The sequence below is a fragment of the Drosophila montana genome, unplaced genomic scaffold (assembly GCF_035044405.1).
Source record: "Drosophila montana isolate Dmon_TW-CO22-7 unplaced genomic scaffold, ASM3504440v1 contig_2106_1, whole genome shotgun sequence".
Classification (NCBI taxonomy): Eukaryota; Metazoa; Arthropoda; class Insecta; order Diptera; family Drosophilidae; genus Drosophila; species Drosophila montana.
In genome coordinates this window covers 128,864-148,681 of record NW_026997017.1, presented here as the reverse complement: position 1 = coordinate 148,681, position 19,818 = coordinate 128,864, and the positions used below count along the sequence as shown (strand labels likewise).

At 44.4% G+C, this 19,818-nt stretch overlaps 3 protein-coding genes across 3 annotated transcripts; all 3 read left to right on the top strand.

Moving 5' to 3' along the window:
• The first annotated feature begins 385 nt into the window (after window positions 1-385).
• G9a lies at window positions 386-14,414 on the top strand. The gene is made up of 11 exons (XM_064680245.1): window positions 386-487; window positions 1,679-2,932; window positions 7,173-9,353; window positions 9,417-9,661; window positions 10,157-10,545; window positions 10,611-10,852; window positions 10,927-11,117; window positions 11,509-11,670; window positions 11,737-12,274; window positions 12,340-12,713; window positions 12,777-14,414. The coding sequence occupies exons 2-11, from the start codon at window positions 1,805-1,807 to the stop codon at window positions 12,970-12,972; spliced, it is 5,646 nt and encodes a 1,881-aa protein (XP_064536315.1). The 5' UTR covers window positions 386-487; window positions 1,679-1,804; the 3' UTR covers window positions 12,973-14,414.
• A 1,076-nt stretch (window positions 14,415-15,490) lies between these two features.
• LOC135426921 (cytochrome c oxidase assembly factor 6 homolog) lies at window positions 15,491-16,243 on the top strand. Its single transcript, XM_064680257.1, has 2 exons — window positions 15,491-15,619; window positions 15,693-16,243. The coding sequence occupies exon 2, from the start codon at window positions 15,832-15,834 to the stop codon at window positions 16,108-16,110; it is 279 nt and encodes a 92-aa protein (XP_064536327.1). The 5' UTR covers window positions 15,491-15,619; window positions 15,693-15,831; the 3' UTR covers window positions 16,111-16,243.
• Window positions 16,244-16,352: 109 nt separating this feature from the next.
• On the top strand, window positions 16,353-19,796 carry cin (Molybdenum cofactor synthesis protein cinnamon). Its single transcript, XM_064680248.1, has 8 exons — window positions 16,353-16,519; window positions 16,573-17,354; window positions 17,426-17,604; window positions 17,672-17,941; window positions 18,017-18,175; window positions 18,238-18,400; window positions 19,271-19,372; window positions 19,441-19,796. The coding sequence occupies exons 1-8, from the start codon at window positions 16,489-16,491 to the stop codon at window positions 19,582-19,584; spliced, it is 1,830 nt and encodes a 609-aa protein (XP_064536318.1). The 5' UTR covers window positions 16,353-16,488; the 3' UTR covers window positions 19,585-19,796.
• The last annotated feature ends 22 nt before the right edge of the window (window positions 19,797-19,818 follow it).

Genomic DNA, 19,818 nt, shown 5'->3' with positions numbered 1-19,818 from the left:
AATTTGATCCTATTTATAGAGTAATTAAAAGTAAATAAGATAAATACGGATGAAATAGGTGGCATTCATAGCCACGTTCTATGCTACGTCTACGTCTTTGTGTCATGAATTTACAGCACATTCATATACAGAATGCGCTTCTAAACGCGCTATGAGCAAACATTTGCACACGGAAAAGTGCAGTTTATTTTTCATTTAATGAAAGATGAATTGGTTTTGATGTCATGGTCAATTTCAAACTTGAACATCCATCCAACAGCGGCAAAATACCAAAAAGTAAAACCAAAAAGTAAAACCAAAAACTAATACCAAAATTAAATACCAGAATCTTATACAAATGATATAGTTTGTTTGATGTGTGTATGTATGACCGACAGCAAGCAGTGTGAGCGAGCGAGGAGACGACCAAGACGGTTCGCCGAGAGTTACGCACTGAGTATGTGCTGGCGGCGGATAACGGCGGACGGACCTAAAACAAAGTGTGCGTGTGCGTGTGTGTGTTTCTCTTTATTTTCTTTTGTAACAACAATATTAGTTAAATTATATTTATACTGTACAAATCAGAAACTGCAGAACTGAGCAGCATTTTGTGTGAGTGCAAATTGATTTCGTTGTGCTTAGGTGTGAAAATGACGAACTTAAATATCAGCTAAGTAAAAGCAACAGCACTCAATTTGCATCCAACTCGTATTCATTTGGGAGGTAGCATTAAATATTTCAACAGAAAGAAAAATCAAAATCAACAATTATAAGTAATTACAACTACTACAAGTACAACTATGTATAACTGCTTCAGCAGCAGCGGTAGCACCAGCAGCAGTAGCAGAGCAGCGACAGAGCAGCCACCACGGTCGTTTAGCAGCCAGAACCAAGAAGACGAAGAGCAAGACGAAAAGTAAAACAACAATAAAGCTGGCCATATTCATACAACAAAAAATTCAAAAAAAAAAAAAAAAAAAAACAGCATGTGAGCTAATCAGAATCAGTGAAGGCAGGCAAAGGTTTTTTTCTTGTACATTTTCGCATCAACCATTGCTGAAGAATTAATGAATTATAATAAATACATGGAAATGGAAACTGCAATCGAAATTACATTCTATATATTTATAAAAATACGCAAAGCTAAAGCGACGCAGTGGTCGCAGTCGCAGTCGCAGTCGACGTCGTCTCGTGGTGTCAACGTCAACTCCAACCGCGCCGCTGGCTCGTGTGTGCGTGTATGTGTATGGGTGCGAGCGTATTGTGTCTGTGTGTGAGTGGCCCCTTGCCTGCGAAGGTGGGCTGGGCTGCTCATAAAAAGGCGCCTCCTTTCGGCAGACAAGTGGGTTGCCCACATTATTGTTTTTGTTGCTGCGGTGCACTGTGCACTGTGCACAGCGCCTGCTGCTTGCCTGGTGCTTCGGTTATTTATTTTTTTTTGTCGTGTCTGCCTCTGCCGCTGCTCTGGCCTTTCATTTCGTTTTCATTATGAAAATGCTGAAAACTAGCGCTGAGTTAAAAAAAAAAAAAAAAATCGCTGCGAGTCCAAATCTTATCGTCAGTAGCTTAGCCCTCCCATAGTGCCCCTTCCCTTCCCATCCACAAACGCCTGTTCCGTTCCGGCATCGATGCCGTGTGTCGTGGTGAATACCAAAGTATTGATTCCATATTTTGTATGCACACACTTTTGCAATAGCAGCGCAGCAGAATTCAAAGCGCAGCTTGAATAAACTGTAAATCAAAACAAAAAAGTATCAAATCAAAAAGCAAAGAAACAAAATCTAAAAACAAAATATTACTAAAAAAAAAAAAAAAAAAGAAAAAGATGACGGACATTGCGGAGCTGTTGAACAGCATGTCGAGCAAATTTAACAGCGACTGCGCCACCAGCACAGCCGAGGGCGGCACGCTGCTGAACCTGGACCTGGCCGAGGATAAGACGCTGAAGTGGCGCAATTTGGCCAATAATCAGTTTGCTTGTAAAGACAAGGATAAAAAGCAATGCCACAAAAGCGACGAAATGCATGAGAAGCAACAGGAGCCGCAGCCGAAGCTCGATGCGGCTGTCAAATGCGAAGCGGAAGCTGCAGAGGGCGCCCAGCAGCTACCTCAAGGCCAGAGCCAAAGCCAAAGTCAGGCTAGCGACGCTGACGTCGACGCCGACGCTAACGTCGCCAGTGCAGAAATCCCCGAACAAACAGCAGCAGCAGCAACACTGACGGGCGAGACGCCAGTAAAAGAAGCCGCAGCAGCAGCAGTGGCGACGACGTCGCCGCCGCCGCCTAACGAAACGACGACAGCGGCAACAGCCGACAATAAAAACGGTAATGACGATGACGTTGACGTTGCCGAGTGCGCAGCCGAAGTAGCAGAGGCAGCAGCAGTAGGCGATGACAATGCTGCTGCCGCAACAGAAGAAGAAGCAACAGCAGCAGTCAAATTGGAGCAGGAAGCGTGCAAAAGCGCAGCAGCTGTGGCAGAACTGGCAACGCCGTCTGCGCACATTTCCACAGCAACTGCAGCAAAAACAACAACAACAACAACAACAACAGACGAAGGCATAAAGACTGAAACTGAGATGGAATCCGCAAATGCAACAGCCAAAGAGGAGCTTCGAGAGGAACAGCAACAGCAGCCGCTGCAGGAGCAAACGCTGACTGCGCAGTGCGCACCAAGCGCAGACGCAGCAGAAGCAGAAGCAACAGACGAGGTCACATCGGTTACAGTCGCAGCATCATCGGCAACGGCATCCCCAGTGCCAGCAGCAGCGCCAGCGCCAGCCGCTCCACTTGTTGTCAACTCTGCTGCCAATAGTAGCAGCAGCAGCAGCAGCGACAATTTTGACGTCGCCGCTGACGCAACAGATTCGACTTCGATGAATGCGGTTGCTGCTAGCGACGACGTCGCAGCTCCAATAGCAACAACAACATCGCAAGCCAGTGCTGATAAAAACGTAAGTGTATTCGTTTGTGTACGCGTGTGCTTTTGTATGCACAAGTATGCGTGCGTGTGTGAGTGTGTATGTATGGGTTAGTGTAAGTCGAATTCTTTTAATTTTTGTAGTTCGTTTAACTTACTTTCCGTTTTACTTTGCGCCAATGCGCCCCAATTAAACAGAATTGGGCAGCACTGGCAACTCGTTTATCGAAAATGGATTGCGAGAGCGAGCAAGAGAGAGGCTAAGCAAAAAAAAAAAAAAACGGGATATCCCGTTCTGTATGTATGTAGTCTAGGCAACAGTTGTTGACGCAAGAAAGAACAGTTAAAATTCCTTTTTCGACCAATCGTTCCGATTGGATGTCTATATAATTTAGTTAGTGCGATTATGTTGTGAGTATAATAGAACTTCATACAACAACTTTTTTTAACCGTTAGGAAGGCAAGTCTTAATAAAGAGCTAAAAGGCAGAAAACAGATATGATTTTCTATATATATGTACATACATATGTATGTATATACATATACAACTTTTTGTCCTGATTGACTGACTAATTGGGGCATAGTCCAAGGCGAAGGAATCTTAAATTTGTACTCTAGTTTCCACCTGCTTCTCATGTGAGGAAAATAGGCGGAAAACGATAATATGAAAGCTTCTTGTTTACAATTCTGTTCCAAGATCTTTGTGAAAAATCATTTGCGACGTGGCTTACACTTTTCGCATATTCACCCTATGACATACATATGTGGGTCAAAGGTCATATGTGGTCAAGTTGAATTTTCACCTTTGCGCAAATTTTCAGAGCTCTACATTATGAATACGTGTATCCCAGATTTTTCAATGCCTGCCCACGGGAATACCTCAATTGCACTTTTTTGTTTCATCTGCTCGACCTCAAATATCTACATACATATGTACATACATATGTAAATTATATTTAATAACTCGCGGGCGGGAAATGTGCGCAAAGGTAAATTGTCCAAAGCCTGGGGAAAACAACTTGGCCCGGGCAAAGCTGTGTAAAACCCGCTGCTAGATATTCTGATTAATATATACCTATGCGTGTATTGCTCGATTTGCATACTTACCTCTGGGAATTGGTGCAAATAGCTTTTTGGCACATATGAAAAATAAATCAATATGAAATGAATTTGATTTTAATAGGCCATTTAATCAATTTCAAATTGATTTAATATGATAGTTTTTTCTAATTACGTATTTATGGAAATGGGGATAATTTATTTGAAGGCAAATGCCATTTACAGTAGTCCTTCCAGAGAAGAACCGAGTTTTCCTTTATATTCATATCAGTATTATTATACGTAATTGTTCCAGAAGTTCTCATTATCGAACTGTTCTCGCATCGGTCTTTTATATGTATATGCATATGTAGTTGATAAAGAGCTACAAATCGTATATAGACAGAATTGTAAAGTGTTTGTATATGTCAATGAAATATGGGAAATTCTATGTAATAAAAATAAAATATCAAAGAGTTAACTTTTGTATATCCAAACAAAACGAGAGGGTCTTGTCGGGAGCTCACGACTAGGCGATACCCTAAACCCTCTAAATTAATATACTTGATATATATGTCAAATTTGGTCATAAAACAGGATTTCGATATCGATCTTTATCGATTGCTTGGAAACGGGGCAAGCTATCGATTATCGGAAATAAACTCGAACTGCCGCAGTCTCTAGCTCTTATTGATTCTGAGATACGGACGAACAGACAGACGGAAATTGCTAGATCAGCTCGGCTATTGATGCTGATCGAGTATATATATACTTTATGGGGTCGCAGATGATTCCTTCTTACCCTTTTAACCCATTTTCAATGTGTTCAGGGTATCCAAATATCCTGGCAGATCATTTTTTGATGAAACAAAAATTATTTATAAATCTTATAGTATTATCATATCTCCTATCATTAATGCTTATAACAAAGATGAAAGAAGTTTCTGTTTTTGCTTACTAAACGATCATGTGGAACTGTTGAATTCCACACGCAATTGTGGAAAATTCGTGGAAGGCACTGTAATCATTGCTTAGTATGGCCACAATGTGCAGTTATAGTGCAAATGTAGATTCATTTGGGTGAACGACCGCCGAAAAACGAAAAACATGCATACACTGTATGTATGTTATCTATGCGAGTGTATTTAATATCTGGCGTTAAAACTACGCTCTTGCCGGGCTTCCAAGAGAAATGTGTCTTCTTTATTTTTATTGAACCAGTTTCGTAGCGAGCTTTTTAAACTGGTATTTTGTCACTTATCAAACAGTTCACATGCCAGAGTCGTCGGGCATATATACTGCACATATTCTTCGATCCTGATTGAAAACGCTTTTGCGATCGCAACCCGAAACATGGCCTATGACAATAAGTTTGATTTCAAATATTTAAGATACAAAACGGATAATATTTCAATTTATGGGCCGAAAGAACTTTCATTTTGGAAAATCTGTGCAATAATAGTCGAATGTTGTTAACATTAAATTGTCTTTAAAGTATGTGTAATATGTTATTATATTTGAATTTAGATTCACATTTTCATTTTTGTAAAAAATGTTCGTATTTCCCAAAAATAGATAACCCAAAAATATGGAAACTTAAATTTATAAATTTGTATTTATTTTTTTATACCCTGAACACCCATTGAAAATGGGTAAAGAGGGTATAATGTATTTGTGCAAATGTATGTAACAGGCAGAAGGAAGCATCTCCGACCCCATAAACTATATATATTCTTGATCAGCATCAATAGCCGAATCGATCTAGCCATGTCCGTCTGTCAGTCCGTCCGTCCGTCTGTCCGTCTGTCTGTATGTATGAACGCAAGGATCTCAGAACCTATAAGAGCTAGAGACTTGAAATTTTAGCTGAGGGTCCCCCTAGTCCCCGCGCAGATCGAGTTTCTTTTCTATATTCGATAACTTGCCCCGTATCCAAGTAATCGATAATAATCGAAATATCGAAATCCTGTTTTTTGGGCAATTTCGGTAAATAATATTAGCTAGAGTCACCAAACTTGACATGTAGCTTCTAGAATAGTATACATAACATATATCAAGTATTTTTCATTTTATACCTATCGCCTGTCGGAAGAAGAGGGTTCAGGGTATCTCCTAGTCGGGAGCTCCCGACTAAAACCTCTTACTTGTTTATTATTATATTTTTGTAATTTAACAAGAATATTTCGACAACAATTTGATTGTTTTTAAACAAAAATTTTTTGTTTTTTGTTTTTTGTTATTCCTAACAGGAAAATGTCGAAGCTTTAAAAGTAAAACATAAACGGGATACGTGGAAAAAACTCTTGTCCTTACACTTTTGTCATTTCCGAGTATTTACTGTATAACTTAAATATTGTATATATAAAGTATATAGTATATATATATAAAGTTTTGTATATTAAAAATATAGTATATATGTATATGTAATATATACCATCTTACTTTATGTACTGTGAGAATTCCCCTAACGGACACTTCTGTTAGACGGACACCCCCTTTAACCGGACAGTTGCTGTCAAATCCCATTATCAATAAAACGTCAAAACCCAATTCATCTATATTAGACTGTTTTACTGTAAATCATAAGCGGACACTCCTCTTGAGCGGACACGAATTAACCCGACGTTTTCACAGAATATAACATACATATTTTTTTTTTCATTTTCTTTCATATTACTTTTAATTTTGTTGTCAATCGAAATGGCAATAGTTCAATTAAATTTTCGTATCACATTAGTGTGCAGCTTAACGAGTGTCTACTGTAAGTTTGGCCAGCAAATGAATGCACTTTTGCTTTGTGCTGGGAGCAAGCATCTTTTATGCATGCCTGCAAGGAGGGAGGGGTGCCCCCTTTCAACTGGCCCCTCCCTTCCAGTGTGCCACACAAGCTATACTCCCGGCTAGGCAAGTGTTTTGTATGACCCGTTGCCAGGGCAACAGGACTTGTCGAGTGGAACGCAAGACTTTACCTAGATTCGCACTCAAAACGTTTGGACAACAGAAGCTCTCTCCCATAGAAGAAAAAGAAGGAATTTGATATGAATATCGAACGAATGCGTGAATGAAACGAAAGGAAAGTTGCAAACGGCTTCTCGTTGCTTTGAATGATTCGATTCGATTCGAGTTGAGTGTGTGTGTGTGTGTGTGTGCCTGGCTTGGCTTGGCTTGGCTAGGCTAATTATCACCTGTTGTCTGGTTATACCAATGCTTATATGCGTCTCTTATGCTTTGCACAGGAACCAAATGCTGCTGCGAGCAGCACGATGCGTCGCCTGCGTCGCACACCGCGGCCCACAGACACGCCTACGCCCACGCCCTCGTCTGCAGATGAGCCAACGTCGCCGATGGCGACGCCAGAAGAGGATCCGCAGGCAACAGGCAGCCAGGAACAAGTGACGCCCGTCGAGAACAACGAACTGGCCAGCGATGTTAAGAAGGAGCCGGAAAAAGCGCCAGGCTGCAGCGACATGGAGGCAAATACAGCCAATGCGCCGCCAGCACCAAAACGTGGACGCGGACGTGCCAAAAAGATAAAGCCCGAAACGGATGCAGCCCCGGAGCCGGCTGGAACGGCTGTGGAGCTGGCCAACGCTGTGTTGCCTGTGTCCCTGCCGGCGCCTGGTCAGGAGGAGGCGGCGTCGCCACAGCCGGCGGCTGCAGTGGAGCGCAAGGTGGGCCGCAAGCGCAAGCCGCCTGAGGAGGAGCTGGCAACGGACTTCACAACGGCGCTGGTCATCAAAACCGAACAGGACGATGAAGTTGCCGCCGCGCCCAGCAGCGATGGCAAAAGAATGCGTCGTAGCGTGCGTCTCGGCAATCGATTGGATCAGGCGAACGCCTGGACGGATGAGGTCAAAACTGAGCCGCTGACGCCGGCAGCCAGTGAGACGCCGCCGCCGTCAGCAGCAGCAGCAGCAGCTGCATCTGTTGAGCAACTGTCGTCGGCTGCGGTCCAGCTGGACGAGAAGACACCGCCCAAGAAGCGCGGACGCAAGGCAAAGATACCAGTGCCGCCGCCGCCGCTGCCGAGTCGAGCGGATTCCGCGGCACAAACTGTGCTCCTTGCATCTAGCAGCGGGAGTGGAGCCATGGCCATTGGCCTGCCCGCAGCCGTGGCGCTCTCCAATGGCAACAAGCGCACCGCTACAACAACAAATCTGGCTATGGCAACGGGTTCGGTTGCGGCTGCGGCGGCATCGGGCAGCGCGCCGGAGCAGCAGCAGCAGCAGCTGCCGAAGCGCTCGAAGCGGCGCATCAAGCCCACAACGAAAATACTGGAGAACGATGAGCTGCGCTGCGAGTTCGAGACGAAGCACATCGAGCGCATGACCCACTGGGAGTCAACGGCCGAGGGTGAGGGCGTGCACTTTGAGACGCCGCTGCAGTCGTGCAGTGCTGGAGGCGGCGGCTCCAACTCATCCACATCGCGGCAGAAGAGCGACAAATCGGATGGCGGCAGCGGGCTGGAACAGCATCCGGCGGGCACGAGCGCGATCAAAAAGCGCCTGTTCTCCAAAGCGCAACGTGACATTGACAATTCGGATGCAGCGCTCTTGGCGAAGAGTCAACTGCGTCCCTGTCCCAATTTTGAGCAGTTTCTGAGCGACGTCAAAGCGGCCAAGCTGAATGCGAATCGTTCGCCCGAGGAGCGCAAACTGAACAAGAAGCAGCTGCGCAAGCTGGCCAAACAAAAGGAGAAGCATCTCAAGCACCTGGGTCTGCGGCGCAACAACAGCGAGGAGGCCAGCGACAACGACAGCTCCAACACGGACAACGAGGAGTTTGTGCCCACCACGCGTGTCCAGGTGGGCAAGCCGAGCGTAACGCTACGCTTGCGCAATGCCAGCAAGGAGCCCAACAGTCAGTCCGCTGCACAGAAGCAGCTGCCGCCGCCGCCGCCGCCGCCGCCTGCTGTGCCGCCCAAGCTGACGCGACGCATGGGCGTGCGTGGCAACAATGCGACAACAGCAGCAGCAGTCGCAGCTTCGGGAGCACCGGGAGCAGCGGGAGCTGCCACAACGCTGGAGCATGGCCAGCTGCATAGGCTGAACAGTGCCATTCTGGCGGCCGCCGATGCCAGCGATGCCATTGCCAGCACCTCTGCTGCGGCTGCGGCTGCTGCTGCTGCCAACGCCTCCGGCTCCGGCTCCGGCTCATCCTCGGCTGGCATCAAGTTTATTTGCCTGTGCCAGCGCGGCTCGCAATACTATGCCCGCAATGCGCCGGACACCTCCTACTGCTGTGGCATCGACAACATCGATGAGCAGAAGATTGGCTGCTGCAACGAGCTGGCCGCCGAGGTGCACAATCTGTTGCGTCCCAGCCAGCGTGTCGGCTACATGATACTCTGCGACGAGCACAAGAAGCGCCTGCAATCGCACAATTGCTGTGCCGGCTGTGGCATATTCTGCACACAGGTGAGCTATCAATCTGTCGACCTATCAGTTCGTCAATCAATCTGTGTTGAATTCTCGTTGCAGGGCAAATTTGTGCTGTGCAAACAGCAGCATTTCTTTCATCCGGACTGCGCGCAACGCTTCATACTCAACAGTCCCTACGATGCACAACAGCAGCCCCCAAATGCCGGCCCTGGCGGCAACTATGCCAGCCCCCTGCTGGTGCTCAAGTGTCCCCACTGCGGCCTGGACACCCCGGAGCGCACCTCAACGGTCACCATGAAATGCCAAACCTTGCCCGTCTTTCTGCCCGCACAGAAGACCAAAATGTAAGTGACCAGGTTATGGCGCGTGCCCCTGCCAGCTGGTTAAATGTTAAATCTTTGCAAATGTTTGCAACAGGCAAAGGGAACTCGATCCAGCCATGTCCGTCTAGAGCTTGACTTTAGAAACTCTTTTTAAAAAGCAACAACATATTGATTTATTGATCCCCATTTACTTAACATTGATTGTTACCCATTTTAAGACAATTAATCAAGTGACCAAATTGTATTTCTGCATCTTCTCAAACGTCGTGTGCACCTTTCTATGTCATAATCAAGTCCTCAACATTTCATAAAGATCGGACACCGCAGTTAAGGGAGCATGCGGATCAAAGGAAAGAAGCGCAGCAGCTGAATAAAATGCCAATCCTAAGGCTCTCGAATGTTTCTCATGAGAATTAGGCGTTAGTCTTAGGGTTTTCCGATTAGAGCACTCGTGTCTGGCTTTTGGGCTATTGCTATGCGTCATTTTGAACATTTCGTTTTCTTGTTTACCCGCAGCAAACCCGCCAAGTTGACCACCTCGTCCCATTTGACGCAGTTCGCCAATGCAGCTAACAGCACAGAGGGCGGTTCAAAGGCAGCCAGCAGCGGCGGTGGTGGCAGTTCGTCTGCCAAGCCGACAGCTGGTGCACGCGGCAAGGCCGCCGGCAGCTACAGCGGCAAGTCGAATGGAACACGCGGCAAGGGTGCGGCTGCGGCAAATGCTACCGCTGGTCAGGCGCTGAACATCATCAACTTTGAGCAGCTGATACCCGAGTCCGTGATGAATGTGGTGCTGCGGGACCGGATCGTCTCGTCCAGCGGTCGGGTGACAACGGAATTCAACTCGCGCGACATGTACTACGCCGTGCAGAACGATGATCTGGAGCGTGTTGCCGAGATTCTGGGTAAACTATTTTTTTGAAATTTTATCAGCTGTCCGATATCGTTATCAATGTTTAATTTGCAACAGCTGCCGACTACAATGTACTGACGCGTATGCGTGAATTCCTTAATGGCACCTGCCTGCATCTGGTGGCACATTCGGGCACCCTGCAAATGGCCTATCTGCTGCTCTGCAAGGGCGCCAGCTCCCAGGACTTTGTCAACATTGTCGACAGCGAATTGCGCACGGCTCTCATGTGCGCCGTCATGAATGAGAAATGCGATATGCTTAATCTGTTCCTACAATGCGGCGCCGATGTGGCCATCAAGGTGCCCCCAGAATATACCACACATTAGGCTCTACATATATGGTAACTGAATGTCCGTTTCGTCTCTAATTGCAGGGTCCCGATGGCATGACCAGTCTTCATATTGCCGCCAAACTGGGCAATCTGGAGGCTGCCCAACTAATTGTGGACAGTTATCGCGGCTCGCGCAACATTGCCAACTTTTTGAGCTTTATCAATGCCCAGGATGAGGGTGGTTGGACGGCCATGGTCTGGGCAGCCGAGCTGGGACACACGGATATCGTGAGGTGAGCCAATTTACGCTCTAAATTTAAAAGTCACCAAATAATTAGGCAAATCATTTATCATGCTTTACATTATGTTATGCTTAACATTATGTTAAAATCAATTAACAGCGTTGAATCGGCTAAACAAATGTTAATATGTTTTTAACAGTACCCCGTTTTAATATATGTTATTAAGAATTATAAAGTGTAACAACAGCTGTAAATTAACAGTAGAATAACGGAACTGTTACAGAGTTGATAAATACATGATAAAGCTTCAAATAGTGTAATATATTTTGTTGAAACTTAAACATGCTTCACTAACAGCAACTGTTAAAAGTCTGTTAACATTAGCATTTCGTGCATTTACTCTATGGTATACCCTATGTTTATTGTTGCATTCTTTGGACAGCCTGCTGATCAATCATGGCGCAGATCCGAATATATGCGACAATGACAACAACACGGTGCTGCATTGGTCCACGCTGCACAACGACGGACTGGAGACGATAACGGTGCTATTGCAGGCGGGCGCCGATTGCAATGTGCAGAACGTGGAGGGCGATACGCCGCTGTAAGTGATTAATTAATATTGCAATTGAATTTCGACAAAAATTTTGCACAATTTTCGCACCTGTAGACACATTGCTTGCCGGCATTCGGTGACGCGCATGTGCATCGCCTTGATAGCGAACGGCGCCGATCTGATGATCAAGAACAAGGCGGAACAGTTGCCCTTTGATTGCATACCCAACGAGGATTCGGAATGCGGACGCACCGTTGGCTTTAACATGCAGATGCGCAGCTTTCGGCCGCAGGGACTGCGCACTCGGGTGGTCTGTGCGGATGCCTCGAATGGACGCGAGGCGCGTCCCATACAGGCGGTACGCAACGAGCTGACCATGTCGGAGCATGAGGACGAGGCCGATGCGCTTATGTGGCCGGATTTCAAGTACATTAACAAGTGCATAATACTGCAGAACTCGGTGCAGATCGATCGGCGCGTCTCACAGATGCGCATCTGCTCCTGCTTGGACAGCTGCAGCAGCGATCAGTGTCAGTGCAATGGCGCCTCATCCCAAAACTGGTATACGGCCGAGAGCCGTTTGAATTGTGACTTCAACTACGAGGATCCGGCAGTGATATTCGAATGCAACGATGTCTGTGGCTGCAATCAGGTGAGCCCGTACCAAAGCAACGTGCGGCAGCATTTGCTGAAACAAAATCTCTTCTCCCTTGGCAGTTATCCTGCAAGAATCGCGTGGTGCAGAACGGCACGCGAACGCCGCTTCAGATTGTTGAGTGTGAGGATCCGGCCAAGGGCTGGGGCGTGCGTGCGCTAGCCAATGTGCCGAAGGGCACATTTGTCGCCAGCTATACGGGCGAGATTCTGACTGCACCCGAAGCGGATCGCCGCACCGATGACAGCTACTATTTTGATCTGGATAATGGACATTGCATTGATGCCAACTATTATGGCAATATCAGTCGCTTCTTCAATCACTCGTGCGACCCGAATATATTGCCCGTGCGCGTTTTTTACGAGCATCAGGATTATCGTTTCCCCAAAATTGCATTCTTTGCCTGCCGCGACATCGATGCCGGGGAGGAGATCTGGTTTGTGTGCTGCTCAATTCGAACTGGCCCATCTTTGATTAACATTTTCGTTTGCCTCTCCAGCTACGATTATGGCGAAAAATTCTGGCGTGCCGATCAACGGGTCAGCGGAGGCGGCTGCAAGTGCCTGACGGCCTCCTGCAAATATTCGCTGCACTCGTCCAGTTCGAGTGCATCGCCAACAGCGGCAACAGTTGGCGAAGAGGCGTCTGGCGGGCAGACAACGGCACAGGAGCATTTCATAGATCCCTTGGTGTAGTATACACGATGTAACATAATGATTCCAAAACCAAATCCAGTCGAGCATTGAGCACATGCAACGTAACACAGAGACAAGGACGGAGACGCAGACGCAGACGGAGACGGAGACGACATTGACTCTCTTGGCCAAGCCATGTTGCCAAGCATCACAGACAAAAGAGCGCCATATTTATATATTCTATATACATATATAGAAAATCAAATCAAAATCGGGGCCAACACCAACAACAAACACGACGGCAACAACAACTTCAGATGTCTTGTTTTTGTTGTTGGCCTTTGACTGCCAAATGTTTCCAAGGTTTTTATTAGTTATTGTTTATACCAATATTCATATGTAGATATTATTTTTTATTTTCTTCTTCTTCTTTTTTTTTTATGTTTTCATTGTGCATTTGTTTTTATACGATAGTTTTGTGTTGTAAAATGCTCTTTATTATTTTTTTTCGTTTTTTCTTTTTTTTTTTCAAAAACTACACGCTAAGCTGCATGTCACATTGTGCAATACACACATATATTTCTATACGTATGTATATGTATGTAGCTAAATATATATAAATATATGTGTACGTAACTCGATTACGTTCTTTTTTTGTGTAATCGTTCGCATGTGTGTGTGTTAATGTTAAGCAAAGGCCATGATATATATGGATATATAGATGTACATATATTCAAAATAGATGTAAAGTTCTGTGTGCGATCAAGATAAAAGCGGAGAATTTGTAACTAGTCATGGCAGACAATTTATACATAAATATATATGTCTATATACCATATGTATACATATATATACATTTATATTATATATTTATATTATATATTGCATATGCATATAGTTTCGCATTATTAATTGAGAATTACGGCAGAGCGTTTGTAATTGCAATTAAACAATAACGGCAACAACAGCACACACACACACACACACACACACACACACACACACACACACACACAATCGTGAATTAAACAATAAATGTAACTTGCTTTTAAACTAAGCTACGTCTAATACGTATTATATACAATATTTTTTTTTTGTATTGCAAGTCTAGTAAAAATTGTTGACATTTGAACGACACAATTCACATGTAAAACAAAAAAATTAATAATCATATGCAATCGAAATGAAAATGTATGTTTGTGCTGGAAAAAGTACTGATAGTAGTTAAAAAACAAATGTTTTAAAAAACATTTATAGATACACAAACACACACATAACCTTTTGTGACCCGTCGCTTATTGTAAAACTTGCCATGTTTTGTTTCTAGTTTTAACAGCAAAGCAGCTGTAACAGTAGCGGTCACTGTTACTGTTACTGTTACTGTTAATGTTAACGTAAATGTAACTGTAATTGGCTGAATTCAGCTTTGCACTCGTTAGCCACAAGTGCCTGAAAAGCTTTCAAAAAAAAAAAAAAAAAAAAAAAACCCCCCCCTCCAAGGGGCCGAGCTATGCTGGGTCCACTATGGCTAGACATGGTACCACAGGAATAAGACACACAATACATATATAAAACATTGACTGCAATGCATTTTTGAGATGTGACGACCACTTCATTTCAGTTCCAATCATATCCTTGCGTCTAACGAATCACATCTACAGATAGTTATTAACCGAATAAGCGTTTTACATATGTATATTTAAATGCATAACGAAAACATATAGTATATATATATATACATATGAATACATGTATGTACTTATGTGTAGGTAGGTCTATGCGAGGCCTCGTAACTTAATGGGTATTGTGTAAATGTTTGTATGTATGTACACTAGCAATAGGAATAAATATATATAAGTTATTAATGCTGAAATGTAACACACACACACACAGACACACACAGTCACACACAGTCAGCTGTTATTGAAGCATAGTTATACGATCTACAAGTTTTATGCATACTTATATACTAAGTATATACATACATATATTTTGTATTTTTGGTGTAACATGAATGTGAAGAGAGAGAACATGAGTAACACGAAATTCATCAGCATCGCAATTAAGATTTGCAGTGTTCCTAGAGTTCACTAAAAAAAATTTAATATATATATATATTGTAGTAAATGTTTAAAGTTCGATTTAGACAAGTAACGGGGCATTTATTGCGCTCCCACTTGGACTTCGGCTTTTTACAGCATTTTCTATACGTAATTTGTGTACCATATAAGCGACATTTACATATATATGCATATATATAGTATAACGGTTTCGAAGCACGACATTTAGAAATTAAGTAGTCACCACTCATTATTATTATTGTTATCGGTCTGCGATTATTTGTTTTGTTTTGCTTATTTTTATTATTTTTTGTTTTATGAACAATCATATACATATATATAAATATATATTCATATATGTTTTAGTAGTTCACCATACAGATTAGTTGAAATTGAAAATCAATAATGTTTAATATAAGTCACTGAGATATTAAATCAAATAAATTGTAATACTACCGAAATGGGAGTGTTTCTCATCTGACTTTTAACGTGCACCTTAAGCAGACAATCAAGTTCTGGCGCCAAAAGTTTCCAATGCAACGCTGTGTTCAATGTTGCTTGTGATTTTATATTTTCAATCAGCTGTTGTATCTTAACTTAAAATCTGGCCACACTGTTTCGGCAATTGTATGTGTTGTAATTTTGAGGTTGGTTCTGATGGAATTTGTTTTACACTACAATCAATTACATTATAATATAATTAATCTTTTTGACACACAGGCATACTAATTAAGTCTGAAGTCAGTGCTCATTGGCTGAAAGCTGGTGGACAAAAAAAAAGGAGTGATTGGCGGAACAGCAAAACAGTCAAAGCCAAGAACCAACATCGACAGCAAAACTAAAACAAATCACTGCCAGAATGAGTTTTCCCGACAAAGCAGAGCGCGCCAAGTGCTGGTCCACACGTGATGAATACTGGAAGTGTCTGGATGAAAATGCGCCCAAGCATAGCTCAACAAGCGGTGAAAAGGTTCCGAATGCCTGCCAGAAAATGCGCAAAATCTTTGAGCAATCCTGTCCCGGCCAGTGGGTGAAACACTTCGACCGTAAGCGCACCTACGAACAATTCAAGGAGAAAATGGCAACCGGCTACGATCCACTAGTGGAACGCACCAAGGCCGAAGGCCCGGCCAAATAAGAGACGGCCGGTAAAAGTTGATTGTTGCGCTATATAGTTTTTTTTGTATTGTTGTAGTGTAGTGTAAATAAAACATAAACATTAGCATTATGACTACGCTCACTAATAAGAGTTCCGGCCGATAATTTAAATATTTAATATGAATATTTCGTTAAAAAATCAAGTGCAAGTTGCTGTTTTCAAATGTCAAAAATAAGTGTGTACACACCCAAGCAATTTGGTGTGTAATGTGAAAAATGTGCTAAAAATGCTCAAAAGCCCTACCCTCAAAACGGTCAAAGCAATCGAAAACATTTTTTTGAGTGCTAAACGTTTTATTAAACAATTTAATTGAAAGTAACAAACGCTGCGTGCCACACAGATTGTATAAATGTTGCCATGGAGTCGATTACGTTCGGAGTATTGACAAGTAAGCGATTCAATTTCCGGCTGCCTATATTAACAGTTCGTTTGCGGTTTTAGTTAGTGACACCTGTTACCAGGAGCCGGCAAAGGATCGCAGCGGACCGCGTTTGATGGGGCTGATACGCCAATCGTTTGACAATGCCCAGGTGGTTGCCAGTGTGCTGCCCGACGAGCGCGATCTGATCCAGCGTGAGTTGCGCAAATGGATCGATCGGAATGATGTGCGTATCATAATAACCACCGGTGGCACGGGCTTTGCTCCGCGAGATGTCACGCCGGAGGCAACAAAGCCCCTGCTGGACAAGGACTGCAATCAACTAACGCTGGCCATTGCATTGGCATCGCTGCAGAAGACCAAATTTGCTGCCTTATCGCGTGGCGTTTGCGGCATTGCCGGCAATACGCTTGTGCTCAATTTTCCGGGTAGCGAGAAGGCCGTTGGGGAGTGCTTCGAGGCGGTACGCGAACTGTTGCCGCACGCTCTCCATCTGATCGGCAACAATGTGGCACTTGTCCAACGCACGCATGCCGAAGTGCAGGGCTCGGCTGCGGCGCTGCCAAAGGTACTGAGACGTGACCACGTATGTCCGCACAAGACGGGCGCTGGCGACGATGTCGATCGCAATTCGCCGTTTCCTATGCTGCCTGTGGACCAGGCGCTCGATAACATTCTTAGCGTGGTACAGCGCAATAACGCCACAAATCAGCAGATGGATGCGCTGCTCTCACCGATCAACATACCGCCCTTTCGGGCGTCCATTAAGGACGGCTATGCAATGAAGTCTACCGGCTTTCCGGGCACCAAGCGTGTCGTGGATTTTATTGCTGCCGGCGACAAGGTTCTAGATGTTTTTTTTTTGTTTTATATTATCCACATATTTGCTTACTCATTGACATTTCGCTGCTGCAGGTTAGCCTACATCCGTTGCAGGAGGACGAGTGCATCAAGATCAATACGGGCGCGCCACTGCCCGAGGATGCGGACTGTGTGGTCCAGGTGGAGGATACCAGGCTGTTGCAGCGCGACAAATATGGCGAGGAAAGCCTAGTCGACATCCTGGTCGAGCCCAAGGCGGGACAGGATGTGCGGTAAGCTAGAAATAGTCCAAGTTAGCCCCTCTAGTTCGTTATATGAATGTCTCCTATTTTGATGCAGTTCAATTGGGCACGATCTGCGCAAGGGCGACAAAGTGTTTCCCTCTCCCGATTACTCGCCCGTTGTCTTCAAATCCTTGCTGGCCTCCGTTGGCTGCCAGCTGCAACGGCGCAAGCCGAAGGTGGCCATTATTTCAACTGGCAGCGAGCTGCTCGCACCCCAGCAGCCAGCCGACGCTGGCAAAATCTATGACTCGAATACAACCATGCTGGAGGAGCTGTTGCTCTACTTCGGTTTCGATTGCATGCAGCAGCATGTGCTCGGCGACGAGTGAGTGCTATATACAGATTATGTGCCCTGCCCGAACCTAGTACACTAATATAATTTTTGTTGTTCCTGTCGCAGCTTGATGTCCATAACACTGACGCTGTCCAATATCTACGATGCTGTGGACTTTGTCATCTGCAGCGGCGGCGTCTCAATGGGCGACAAGGACTTCATTAAGCCGGCGCTGGAACATCTCAAATTTAAAGTGCATTTCGGACGCGTCAACATGAAGCCCGGGTTGGGTCTAACATATGTCCACACTCTGAACTAACTGACCAACTGCTATTTTGTATTTGCAGCAAACCGATGACCTTCGCCAGCAGAGGAACCAAGTACTTCTTCGGCCTGCCCGGCAATCCTGTTTCCGCCTTTGTCACATTCCATCTGTTCGCACTGCCCGCCATCCGCTGGGCCGATGGCTGGGAGCGCGCCAAGTGCCCCCTGCCCATTATCAATGTGGCGGTAAGTCCCAAGCTCATTGTGAAATACCTCCGCACAGGGCGTAGATTAGCGATTGCCCTTCAACTATGAGACGCTTTGGGATCGATCAATTGTGAGCTGCCCATAGCTGAATATATGTAGATCATCATAATGACGCGCTAGCGTTATCTCTGTGGAGCGATAAGAGATTAGGCACTCAACAAGACACTCTTCAAATGGTTCAACATTTTTTTGTTATCGCTCGAATGCTTTTAGAACATAAACAAATATTTGCGTTAAAGTGAACGGCAAGTAAGATTAGGTTGGGCCAGTTAGGCAGCTGTAGATAAATGTTGGCACATTTCGGTGCCAATCAATTTCAATCTATTGAAATCAGATCCGAACTTTAACAAATATATATAGATAATAAATGAGTAGCAAGTTTTAAATTCAAGCAAATAAATATTGTTTATTTGGTTTTTGATCTTGCGCCAACGAATTTTATATGTTAATCATATCTTTATCGAGCGAGCTAGCTGGCTTCTCATAAAGAACTAGTCCAACTGCTCTGCAGGCTGAGCAGGACACTCTGCAGCCATCCTTGAGGTTAGACCTCATACCTTCATGGCAAAATCTTTATCGTAGTTCTTTGCAGATCTAAACATGAAATCGATCAAGTTCGAAGCTTATGAAATCGTAATCTGAAAATTGATGTCATTCCCAGCAGATTTTAAGTTTAACATGAAACATAACATGATCCAGCAAATCCTTTAAAGATAGATCTTTTACCATCGACGCATTTGCTAAGGATGGGCCACCTCTACGCTAACCCGATCCTTAGGCAACTCCATTGACTGACTCATTCAGCCATCATCTTTCGCATTCTAATTGTTTATAAATTCGAAATTTTAGCTGCTCAATGAAGCCATCGATTTGGATGCACGTCCCGAATATGTGCGCGCCTCGGTGAGCAGCATCAATGGCCAGCTGCATGCCAGCGTCAACGGGAATCAGGTAAGAGAGAGAGCAAAAGCAAAGAAGCCAAGGAATTTCCAAGACTAATAGTTGGCCACTTTTAACAGATCAGCAGCCGGCTGCAGAGCATTGTGTGCGCCGATGTGCTCATCCATTTGCCAGGACGCACAGCAACCAAATTGCAGGCGCGTGCCGGTGAAATCTACAGCGCCTCGGTGCTGCGCTATGATTTCATCTCCAGATACGAATAGTTAGCTCATCCTAAAAGCAGTTACCAGCACACTCAAAAATCAAACAATGAAACACACACGAAGCAAGGAACAAAACTGAAATGTAAACCCAACAAGCATGATATATATGTATATATATATTTATATATATATATGTATATGTATATTCTGATATGTTTGTATGTATTGTTGCATATACATATATATATATATAGAGAGAGAATATATATATATATATATATATATACGCAAAAA

Bases quoted from the DNA above. Each gene is read 5' to 3' on its own strand.
- cin (XM_064680248.1), top strand. From the start codon at position 16,489: ATGGAGTCGATTACGTTCGGAGTATTGACAA. The intron at 17,355-17,425 runs GTTCTAGATGTT...TCGCTGCTGCAG, and splicing joins TTATTGCTGCCGGCGACAAG to GTTAGCCTACATCCGTTGCA. The intron at 19,373-19,440 runs GTAAGAGAGAGA...CACTTTTAACAG, and splicing joins CCAGCGTCAACGGGAATCAG to ATCAGCAGCCGGCTGCAGAG.
- LOC135426921 (XM_064680257.1), top strand. From the start codon at position 15,832: ATGAGTTTTCCCGACAAAGCAGAGCGCGCCAAGTGCTGGTCCACACGT.
- G9a (XM_064680245.1), top strand. From the start codon at position 1,805: ATGACGGACATTGCGGAGCTGTTGAACAGCATGTCGAGCAAATTTAAC. The intron at 11,671-11,736 runs GTAAGTGATTAA...TCGCACCTGTAG, and splicing joins GTGGAGGGCGATACGCCGCT to ACACATTGCTTGCCGGCATT. The intron at 12,714-12,776 runs GTTTGTGTGCTG...TTGCCTCTCCAG, and splicing joins GATGCCGGGGAGGAGATCTG to CTACGATTATGGCGAAAAAT.